At 43.2% G+C, this 11785-nt stretch overlaps 1 protein-coding gene across 1 annotated transcript; it reads right to left on the minus strand.

The window, feature by feature from the left end:
* Nucleotides 1-90: 90 nt before the first annotated feature.
* LOC123233817 (platelet-derived growth factor receptor-like protein) lies at nucleotides 91-9645 on the minus strand. Its single transcript, XM_044659859.1, has 6 exons — nucleotides 9588-9645; nucleotides 6008-6377; nucleotides 5400-5551; nucleotides 4575-4868; nucleotides 3650-3789; nucleotides 91-321 (listed from the first exon to the last, which is right to left on the minus strand). The coding sequence occupies exons 1-6, from the start codon at nucleotides 9643-9645 to the stop codon at nucleotides 91-93; spliced, it is 1245 nt and encodes a 414-aa protein (XP_044515794.1).
* Nucleotides 9646-11785: the final 2140 nt, after the last annotated feature.

The raw sequence follows: 11785 nt of genomic DNA on the forward strand, positions 1-11785 counted from the left end.
AGGAGTAGTTGAATGTGGCCACCTATATTGGTGTATATCACTTACTCTCCAGGTGCCCTCAGGTCAGGGCCCTGCAGGGAAAGAGGGAGTTTAATGGTCACCAGCCTTGTCTGCTGAAACCAGGATCCGTGAGGGCTGGAGGATTCGAATTCGGGTGCTGGCTGTCGAGGTCCCTTGAAGGTTTGTGGCTCGGCAGGTATAGATGCCTTGGTCCTTGGCTCTGGCCTCCTCAATATATAAGACACTCTCCCATTCTTGCTGTACCTGGCCAGCTCTGCGCACCACACTGGAGCATTCACTGACATAGGGTGGGCGACCCATCTGGGTGGAAGAAAGGGGATATAGAAGCATCGATCAGAAACCCTTCCGACCTCAACTCCAACATGATCCCCAGGAGCTGCCCTTAGCTCCGTCCCTGGCGTCTACAGGAGGCTTCTGCCCTCCTTGTTGTCACATGCAATAAAGTCATTTAGTGGCAAGATCCTTGATTTCTAGTCCCTATTCTTGTCCTAGATCTGTCATTCACTGACTGTGCAACCTGGGGAAAATTATTCAACCTCTCTGGGCTCCCCTATGCTCTTATAAAAGGAAGTTATAAAAATGTATTAATATTCAAGTTATTTTGAGATTATGAATACAGATGCCATGTTCAGAATTAAAGACACCACTAATGAAAACTGCAAATGTTCTGAACCTCCCCTCAGTCTCAAAGAGAGGAGTCAACATGGTGCCAGGGAAGAAAGGGAAAGAATGGGTCTGGGTCTTAGCTGGTCTATCAGACTGTTTCTGGTTGAGTATACTTAGCTTTTGAGAATATGTGGGCATGGGGAATTTAAATAATATTGGTATTTATATAGAGGAAGCTGTGACTCTGTGGTTAAGAGAACTGGGCCTGGAGTCAGGAAGACCTGAGTTCAAATCCATCTTCAGATACTTCCTAGCTGTGTGACCTTGAGTAAGTCACTTTACCTCTATATGCCTAGGAGGCAGCTAGGTAGCTCAGTGATAGAGGTTTACAAACTATTTTATTTTTTTCTCGTCTTCTGTCTTAGTATCAGTTTTAAGATAGAAGAGTGGTAAAGGCTAGGCAACCATGGTTAAGTGACTTGCCCAAGTCACACAGGTAGGAAGTGTCTAAGGCCAGATTTGAATCCAGGTCTTCCCTCCTCCAAGCCTGGTACTCTATCCAGGTGCTGCCCAGCTGCCCCTGCAAAGTCCATTATCTATTTTCTTAAATGATCCTCATAATAACCTTGTAAGGTAAATGCTATTATTATCTCCATTTTACAGATAAGGAAATTGAGGCAAGCAGCAATGAAGTGCCTTGCCCAGGGTCACATTGTAAGTGTCTGAGGCAGGATTTGAACTCATCTTCCTGATTCCCAAGCACAAATCAGTGAGTCTCCTAGCTGCCTACAGCAACTGAAAAAGTTCAGAACGGTGGGCATGAGAATGAACTGTATTTTCTTCTCTCCGGGTTTTTGGGCTACCAATTTGAAATACACAAAGATCGATGATTTTGTCAGTCAAGCATGGTTCTCAAAGTAGGCCCTTGACCACTGGGGATCCCAGATGTCAACATTATTTTCATAATAAAATTATGACATTATTTACATTATTTAAGTTATTCATCCCTTTCCAAGTACCCATCCCGGAGGCCATATTCTCTTCATATTCTTCAACAACAATAACATTTCACAACTGATTGATCACAGAAGTAGATAAGAGAATCCAGTGTCTTCCATTCAGCCAAATATTAAGGAGGTTTACAAAAATACACAAAACAATGCCACTCTTCTCATTAAATTTTTTTTCAAAAATATAGATGTTGGTTTTTAAGATGTTGTTTTTATGAAGAAGCAATGCTTTTATTATTATTTTTAATGAATAGATATTTTAAAGTTCAACCCATTTTTATTTCAAATACAGTAAATATCAATAGATATAATCCACATGAAGAAAAGTTCTTCGGAGTCCTCGAAAAATGTTGAGAGTTATAAAGTCATCTTGAGACCAAAACATTTGAGAACTGATGATGAAGAGTATTTCTGATGTGTGAATTCTTTCTAGTCATGCAGATTGTAACCTGTCTTTAACTTAGTTTAAGTCCTAAGGAGTTGCCTGAGGTACATCAAGGTTAAGTGACTTGTCCAGGGTTAAATAGTGAGTAGAAACTGGAAACTAGATGGTAAAGTGGATAGAGGGCTGGCCCTGGAGTCAGGAAAACATCTTCCTGAGTTCAAATCTGGCTTTAGTCACTTACTGGCTGTGTAAGTCACTTAACCCTGTTTGCCTCAGTTTAGTTATCTGTAAAATGAGCTGAAGAAGGAAATGGCAAACCATTCCAGTATCTCTGCCAAGAAAATCCCAAATGGGCTCATGAAGAATTGAACACAACTGAAAACAAGAAAATTGGACCCAGGTCTTCCTAACTTTAGGTCCAGTACTCTAATCACTGCACCATGCTGTCTCTTTTCATTTGTTTAGCAGTTTATACTTTTTCATATCTGGTCTCATTTCTGAAGTTCAGTGGCCTCCTAACCAGTTTTCTGGCCTCTTCCCCTCTGGTCCAACCTACATGAAATGCCTGCATCATCCTCCTTAATGCATAGATCTGATAATATCCCTTCTCTGTTCAAAAATCTCTATAGACTCCTCATTTCCTGTAGAATAAAATACAAACTGGAATTTAAGATTTCTCATCATGCCTCCACTCTAGGTTTCCAACCTTGCTTCCAGCGTTCTCTCTGCATAGCTCCTCCATTCTAGTTGGGATGATCTTTTGATGTCTCTTACTTACGCCCTGCTTATTGCTACCTTACTGCCTTTGCTTAGGTTACCTTATTTATCTCTCCTTTGCCTGCCCAAATCTTTTCCAGGACCATATTAATCCCTTCCTTCATCCAAACAACTCTCGAGTCTACTGTGGTATCTCTTCTCCCTCTTTCTGACCACTTATAACATTCGTAGTTACTAATATTAAGTTAGTTCTCTCTTTCCTTCTTTCCCTTCCCTCCATCCCCTTTCTACTCTCTTCCCATTTTCTCCCCATCTTCTGCCACTCTTTTCCCTCCTCACTCTCCTTTTCCCCCCTTCTCTTCCTCTCTCCCTTTCCCTCACTCTTACATGTGTTAGCTGTTTCCTTGGCTAGAGAGTAAGCTTCTCTCTCTCTCTCCTCCTCTTTCCATTTCCCTCTCCCCTCTTTTTTGCTTATGTATGTTGGCTATATTTTTTGAGCTAGAGAGAGTAACCTTCCTGTCTCTCCTCCTCTCTCATGAGGACAGAGATTGTACCTCCTGCCCCAACCTCATGCCTCATAGAGAGTGTTACATATAGCTGGTGCTCAGTTAATACTTGTTGGTTGGATAATTTCTTCCTCAGAAAACCCCTCTAAGATAAGTAGGGCAGACAGTGCTGTCCCCATTTCCCAGAGAAGTAAATTAAGGTTCATAGTAGAGAAGGTCATGCTGTGAGTTAGTGACAGAACCAGAACTAGAATCCATGTCTTCTAGAGAACCCACTGCTGCCCCCTCCAGATCTCCTTGCCCAGATCTCAAACTACCCAGTCCATCTACATCACCATGTTGAATGCCAGGTTTCCCTGCCTGATTTGCTTTTGAGTATTGCTCCCTCAAATTCTTCCACTTACCAGCTGCCCTGGATATTCCCAAGTGAAGTCCACAGTGATCTCGGGTTCTCCCAGAGCAGTGCAGGTCACATTGAAATTTTCTCCCAAGGGAACAGAGGTTGCTGAGGCTTGGATGGTGGGTTTGGGAGAGGAGGATGGGTCTGCAGAGGGCAGCAAAGGGGAGCCTACATTGTTGAAGCCTTATTTCTAAGCATACAATAATGAACACACTGTGGCATGGATGGCATATGATGAGCAGAAAAATCAACAGACTGGCCAGTGGGAACGCTTAGAAAAGATCAAGACTGCTACTGGAGATGAGCAAGAAGAGGAGGTTTCAGGTATTTGGGAAGAGTTAGGAGCAGAGGGTTGAGGCTTCTTCTTTAGAGATAATAGTCAAGAACTGCCCCTTCTGTGCCTTATCTTCCAGAGAACAGTATGTGTAGAGGGCTTAGAGTTAGGACCCCTGAATTCAAGTCTGGACTTTTATACTGTGTAATCATTCATAAGCCACTTAGGCTCTCCCTGCCTCTGAGATCCCTCAAACTCTCTACCTCATAGGGTCATACGGTGTAAATTGTCAAGCGCCATTGAAATGGAAGCTCCAATTATTAGACCTGACTACCTGACCGGTTGTTCTCACTTCAACCCATTTCAGATCCAGCTCCCTGAACAGCTGCTACGGGACAATAAGCCAAGCCCTGATTCGGACCATTTGTGGATTTCCTGGTTAGATTTCCTAGGACAGAAGTCTTACTTATTAAGCTAGGGTTAAAAAAAAAAATCCAAAGTTGAAGCCCTGAGCTATTCTACCATCTCAGGCCCAGTCCTCAACTCTCCCTTACTAAATCCAAGGCTCTAACCTTGCTACGTCATCTTCCCACTACCTTCCCACCACACGCACCGCCTCTGCCCTGGCCCCTTGCCCTCAAGTTCCAGGACTCACAGTTGATATAGATCAGTAGGTACTTGGTAGAGATCTGGCGAATACCCCCCAGGCTGGCCATGCAGAAGAGGGAGCCGGCCAGTGAGGCCCGTGGTCTATGGACAGTGAAGCCCTTCTTGGCATCAAAGGAGATATCCACTCCGTCCACAGTGACCTCCTCAGGGGGAAACTCCCTGTGTAGAGTAACATGGGCCTCCGGGCTGGTCACCTGGCAGGGCAGCAGAGTTGGCTGGTTGGTCCGAAGCTGTACCACTTCATAATAGTCTTCCGTGGGGACAAAGAGCTCCTGTGGGTCTGGGTGGAGGAGAGGGAGGCAAAGAATTATCCAAATAGATTATTTTTTTTAAGCTCCTACCTTCCATCTTAGAATCAGTGCTGTGTGTTGGTTCCAAGGTAGAAGAGTGGTAAGGGCTAGGCAATGGGGGCTAAGTGACTTGTCCAGGGTTACACAGCTAGGAAGTGTCTGAGGCCAGATTTGAACCTAGGACTTTCCATCTCTAGGCTTGACTCTCTAAACATTGAGCCACCCAGCTGCCTCCTGAGGTAGATTCTAAGAGTCCTTCTATCTGTGGCATTCTGTGTTCTGTGTTTTATGCCTCTTCCAGCTCTGACATTCTGTGTTCTGTGTTCTAAGCCTCTTCTAGCTCTGATTTCTGCATTCTATGTTCTAAGCTCCTTCCAGCTCTGACATTCTGTGTTCTGTGTTCTAAGCTCCTTCCAGCTCTGACATTCTGTGTTCTGTGTTCTAAGCCTCTTCCAGCTCTGACATTCTTTGTTCTGTGTTCTAAATCCCCTTCCAGCTCTGACATTCTATCTGTCAAATACCTGTAAAGAAGACAAAGGTTTTGTTGGTGCGGTCCTCAACATCCCGACACTCACTATCCTGGCAGTACCGAGACCAGCAGCTATATTCTCCTGTGTCTGCAATGGTTGAGTTCATTACAAGCAGCTGGCTGTATTGGGTAAAATGCTTGATTCTAAAAGAAAAAAAAAATGAACACACACACACACACACACACACACACACACACACACAAGCCCATAAAGGAAGGATTTGGGCCCGACTCTGCCTGGCCCCCAGACCCTTTTCTTAACCATTTGAAGTGTCCAGTGCTAGCAGCTTTACCCATTATACTCTTGCAGGCACCCCTCCTTAAGTGTAAGCTGTGGTCTCTGACTAAGGAGTAGAGAGATCAATAGCCTGGCACCTGGGGCACAAAAGCAGCCAGCTATTTGGCCTAGTTTAAGCAGCAACCCACACCTTTTCCTCTGGAAGACAGCCAGAGAAGGAAAGCTATTCTGCTACTTAGAGGGTGCTGAATTCCAGTGAGTGCCAGGACTCTGCCGTATAGTCTGATTTTTCTGGGAAAAACCTAAACAGTTTGGGAGATACATGTGTCCCCTTCATCCCTACCCCATGCCCAGTGCTATACCTGAGTCTCCCCTCTCCTTCTTCTTCCAGGTAAACTGGGAACCTCCAGTGGACAGACTTTCCCCGGCACCGAAGCTCCAGGGCATCTCCTGCTCTCAGACTCAGGGAGTCCCCCACTTTCTGGAACCGGCCCTTCCCCACCACCTGGATCAAGATGGAAGGAGGTGAGGATACCAGGGCTCCAGAGGGCTGAGCTTCCACTCGGGGCCTTGACTTTCTGGCTCTTGGTGCCTCCAGGACTTTTTGGCTATCAGCCTTTTTGGGCTTCTTGTGACCTAGACCTCTAGTGGGCTTCACCTCACTGGGGTCTGATGATTTAGGAATGTTCTTCCCCATGTCTTTGGTAGCTTGGGTAGGCACTCGGCTTTTTGCTATTGAAAAGAGAGACAGACAGAGAGACACAGTGAGGAGGAGGAGGAGGAAGAAGAGGGGGGAAAGAGGACTTTTTGTTAGTTTTTAAATTATTTATATTTATCAAAATCTATTTTCTTTTCCTAACACTGTCTTCACCCTTCATTGAAAAAATAAATAAATAAAAATATTTGGAACAAACATTCCTGGTCAAATGTGACAAATTCTTGCATTGACCTTTGTCCAAAAAAAATGTATATTTCATTCTACATCCTGAGTCTATCACTAATAAAGGTAGAATTTTTTTTTTAAACCCTTGTACTTCGGTGTATTGTCTCATAGGTGGAAGATTGGTAAGGGTGGGCAATGGGCGTTAAGTGACTTGTCCAGGGTCACACAGCTGGGAAGTGGCTGAGGCCAGGTTTGAACCTAGGACCTCCTGTCTCTAGGCCTGACTCTCACTCCACTGAGCTACCCAGCTGCCCCCTAAAGGTAGAATTTTGATCATTATCAGAAGCAGAGATTGACTTAAAAATGACTATCTTTAAATCTTTCTATTTTTCATAGAATCTTTCATAGAATCAAAGAACTTAGAACTGAAAGGAATAGTAGCACAACCTAATTTGATTCCTTCATTTTGCTTTTAGGGAAACTAAGGCCCAGAACAGATAATGGTTGACCAAATTCACTTTAAGTGTCAGATTATTTGTTGGATCCTAAACTCTCCACCATAGCCCTTTCCTCTCTCCCAAAGCTCTCAACTTGACCCTGTTTGCCATCAAATTCATTCCTCAGATTCTGACCATTTTCCTTCCTCTGGGTTTCAGTTTACCTGCTTTTAAAAAGGGAGAAAGGTCCCTAGTTTCCATCCATCTCCATAAACAACTACCTAAGTTTCCTAGCATCTGTTTAGTTATTGTGTTCCATGGGTCTGAGCCACAGAAACATCTCCAACCTCTTCCTTTCGAGCCTCTGAGAGGAGGTAGATATCTACCACTATAAGAAAAATGTCAGCTCCTAGAGGGTGGTACTGGGGTTTTTTGTTTTTAACTGTTAGCTCAGTCTTAGAATTGATACTAAGTATTGATTCCAAGGCAGAACAGTAAGGGCTAGGCAAAGGGGATTAAGTGACTTTGCCCAGGGCCACACAGCCAGGAAGTATCTGAGGTCAGATTTGAACTCCGGACCTTCCCATCTCCAGGCCTAGCTCTCTATCAACTGAGCCACCTAGCTGCCTAGAATGATACTGTTTTTCATGTTGTATCCCCAGCATTTAACATAGTGCCTTGCACATACTAGGTGCTTAATATATACTTGTCAGATTGGATTAGCTAGCTTTTATTTACATTATGTTTTTGGTTTTTAAATCATTCTGTCCTTGTTATCTAATTTATTCCTCAAAGCAAGTCAACTTGTTGGAGAAAGTTAATGAGTACTCATTAGTGAGTGATAGGTAACATGTATATATCATTCAATTCATCTTAAAGAAACTAAGACCCAAATAAAGGGTTTTGTCTAAGATCACATACATAGTGAGGGCTATTGCCAAGATTCAAATTATGATCTTGTGTCTAAATCCAGAGCTCTTTCCACCACAGAATAGTTGTCAACTCAGACTCCATGAAGATGTGCACCCAGAAAAGATTGGTTGGCCAGGGCAGCTTCGAAAAAGTTTACTCTGAGGCAGTCAGCCAGAAGCTGGATAGGGGGACTACTTAAAAGGGATATTGTAAAGGAGATGTTAGTAAGGACCTTGATGCTTAAAGGGCTGATAGCCAAAAGATAATTACAAATTGTTGCCCATATACTGTCATTTTTTATTATATTTTATTTTACCAATTATATGTAATAATTTTCTGCAAAGGTTTTCTGACCATTTTATTATTATTTTATTATAATATGTTGTAATAATATTATTATATTATTAATGAGGTTCTGTGTAGAGAATATTGTCTTCTATCCTGCTGCATGGCAACGTTACCTGTCAGTTCTCAGGGTGAGGCTGTATAGGGATAATCCTGGGGCAGATTAAAGCCTCTAGAAGGCAATAAAATCTTCCAAACTGAGCCTCGTCCAGCAATGCTGGACTGAAACCAGGTAGCATTGCAGAATTGATGGGGGTTGAATTTGGCACCATTTCCACCATTCCGTGCCCACCATCTTTCTAATAGCCATTCCTCTAGGATCCCCTTTGCCTCTCTCCAACTTCTACCTCTATCCCTTCTCAGAAGCCAAAATGTGTTTAGCATGTCTCTCACTTGTCCCTTCTAATTAGGGAAAACCCAGTGGATCTAGAGTGTTGGGTCTGGAGTCAGAACAACTCCTCTTTGTATGAATTCAAATCCAGCATCAGATACTTACTGTCTAGACAAGTCACTTGACCCTATTGGCCTCAGTTTCCTCATGTGTAAAATGAACTGGAGAAGGAAATAGCAAACCACTTCATTATCATTGCCAAGAAAAACCCAAATGAGGTCAGGAAGAGTCAGACTCAACTGAAAAAAAAAAAAAAACAACTGAACTGAACTGAGCCTGGCACAGCAAAGTAGGAATCTCTCAGAAAAATTTAGAGTGACTCTCATGCTAACCACAGCATTAAATTGGAATGAATTACCAGGCATGATAACCAGGTCACTCAGATCCAGACCAAAGACCAATATCCTTATTGCAAGAGCACAAAGTATCCAACCCTTTCTATAATAGTAATAATAAAAATAAAGCTAGCTTTCATGTCTATAGTGTTTAGAAGTTTACAAAGTGCTTTTCTGACAACAGCCCTAGTTGTAAAAGTAAGTGCTAGAAGGATTATGATATCTATTTTTTTGATAAGGCAACTGAGGCTCAGCAATGTGAGATCAGCTACCCAAGGCCAAACAGTTAGCAAATGTAAGAGCTGGTTCTCCCAATTCCAAAGCCAAGGTTGTTAACAATATATCACCCCACACCCAAAGGCAAAAGGATAGACTTGATGACTCCCTGAGATCTGCTCCTACTCAAAATTAGTGACAGAGTCTGGGCTCAGATCATACTCCAGGCTTAAGGAACCCAAGGCTCATTGATGGTTACATGCTCTGCTCAGCCCTTACACAAGCCACAAAATATCTCTTGGGCAGGGGGTGAGGGTGGGAGTGGGTTGGGGAGGAGTCTAGGTCTAGCCCAGTCATTCATCAGGGAAGGATAATGGAAAGGAAGAAAGATAGGAAGGTAAAATAGACAAGTCCAATCCATACCTGAGATCACACAGAAGAATAAGACATAGGCCAAGAAGCAGATATTCTTGGGGTTCATGGTGGGAGGGAGACAGTAGGAGCTGAGATGCTGATGTGGCAAAGGCTGCCCCAGTCTGGAGAAAGATTCCCCACTCTCCCCTTTCTGGCCTCTGTGTAGGGGGAAGGGGAGGGAAGTGGTGAGAGGCCCCCAGTGGCCAAGGGGAACCTGGGAGATGAGAGTGCCCCATTTCAAAGGCAAATCAAGTCTTGACTCTGGGCCTTTCCAAACAAAATGTTCCCCTTCCAAAAGGGTCGGGTTCCTCCCACTGACATGAAAGAAGCTATTCAGAACTGGGCTCAAGAAAACAAGATTGCATGGCCAATGGGGGTTGGAGGGAGGTTGTAAAGATGAAGAGGTAGAGACGGGGTGATGAGGGTAGAGGATGCCCTCTAGGGAGCAAGGAACTACCCCAATCAGATTACAACACAGTTCCTATATCCAAGGACATAATTTTGCAGCTCCAGCAAAGAGAAAGTATGGGAAAAAAACAGAATCAGCCATAGAGTCAAAGGATCCCAGGACTGGGAGTGATTTCAGGGTTAATCTGATCCAATTCTCACTTGCATCCCCTGTAGCATCTGTTTCAGAGATAGGGACATCACTATCCCCTGAAGTTTGGCATCTTAGGAGCCTAGGATCACAGACACAGAGCTAGAAAGGACCTTAGAAGACATCCAATACTGTTTATTTTACAAGTGAGGAAACAAAGGTCCAGGGAAGTTAATCAACATTCCAAAATTCACACGAGTGGTAGGTAACTAAAGTGGAATTCTGAACCCAGGTTCTCTAACTCCAGAGCCAATATTCTTTCCACAAAACCACACCACATCTCTTATTCCACTTTTGGACAACAATTAATTCAGAAGTTTTTCCTTACATTGAGCCAAAACCTGCCTCTCTTGAACTCTACACTCTTATTCCACCCCCACATTGCCTTCTGAGGCCAAGCAGAACAAGTCCAATCCTTCTTTCTCAAGATAGCCCTTCAAATATTTGAAGATAAAGATTACATCTTTTAAAACAGATCTTCAGGGCCATGATCAAGAAGGATGAATTCAGGGATGATGCTCAGGAAGGATGGGAAGTAGGGTAGGAAGAAGACTTAAAGCAACTGTTTTTCACTTTCCGGAACGAGCCATTGTCATGGGGAGAAGTGAGGGCTGGGTTGTTCCCCCTTTTTGCTCAGTGAGGAGACTGTCCACCTAGGCTGAATTCAAAGGAATTTAGAGGAGTGGAACAAAACATTCATGTGGTTATAGAACATGTAGTGCAACAAATAGATGTTACTTTTTGCCAAGTTTATAACCTTCTGCCATTTGTACTAGACACTGGATTCTAAAACAGAAGGTAAGGAGGAAAAAAGAAAGAAAGGAAGCAAGGAAAAGAGAGAGAGAGAGAGAGAGAGANAAAGAAAGAAAGAAAGAAAGAAAGAAAGAAAGAAAGAAAGAAAGAAACATTTCCCCTGAAGACAATGTACCATTTGTTATTTTTTCTAATGCTTTTCTCCCTCTTCTCTACAACATACACAAGGCCAACTCTCATATTCCTTACTCCCTATTGCTACTTCCAGATCCTATCTTTGTCATCACCATTCAGCAATCTTTCCTTGTGTAAAGTCCACACCATCCAATTATATCATCCTGTTTGAGCCCTTGCTTTCCTCTGACCTCCAGGTTATTTCCTTTCCTTGCTTGTGACTCCTTGAAAAACTTTTCTGACATCTCCTCATGTTATTGTACTATATCTCTCAGCATTTTATTGATAAAGTCCTAAAAAAATAGTTCATACTCACTACCTTAAGAAAAAAAAACAAAACTTTCCTTTACTCTTCTATCCCCTTGAGCTGCTGTCCTTTATTTCTAACCTTTCATTGATAAACTCTTACAAAGAGTAGTGACAATCACTCACTCTGCTTCCCCTCATTCATTTACTTCTCAACTCCTTTGCAATCTGGCTTCTTATCTAGGCCCCACTCTACTGAAATTCCTCTCTGAAAGGTTATCAATAATCTCTTAAATACTCAAGCCAGGAGCCAGTCCGGTGGCTCTGCAGACTGAGAGCCAGGCCTGAATATTGGGAGGTCTTGGGTTCAAATCTAGCCTTAGACACTTCTTAGCTGTGTGACCCTGGGCAAGTCCCTTAACCCCACTACCTAGTT

Source organism: Gracilinanus agilis, chromosome 2 (assembly GCF_016433145.1).
Source record: "Gracilinanus agilis isolate LMUSP501 chromosome 2, AgileGrace, whole genome shotgun sequence".
Taxonomy (NCBI): domain Eukaryota; kingdom Metazoa; phylum Chordata; class Mammalia; order Didelphimorphia; family Didelphidae; genus Gracilinanus; species Gracilinanus agilis.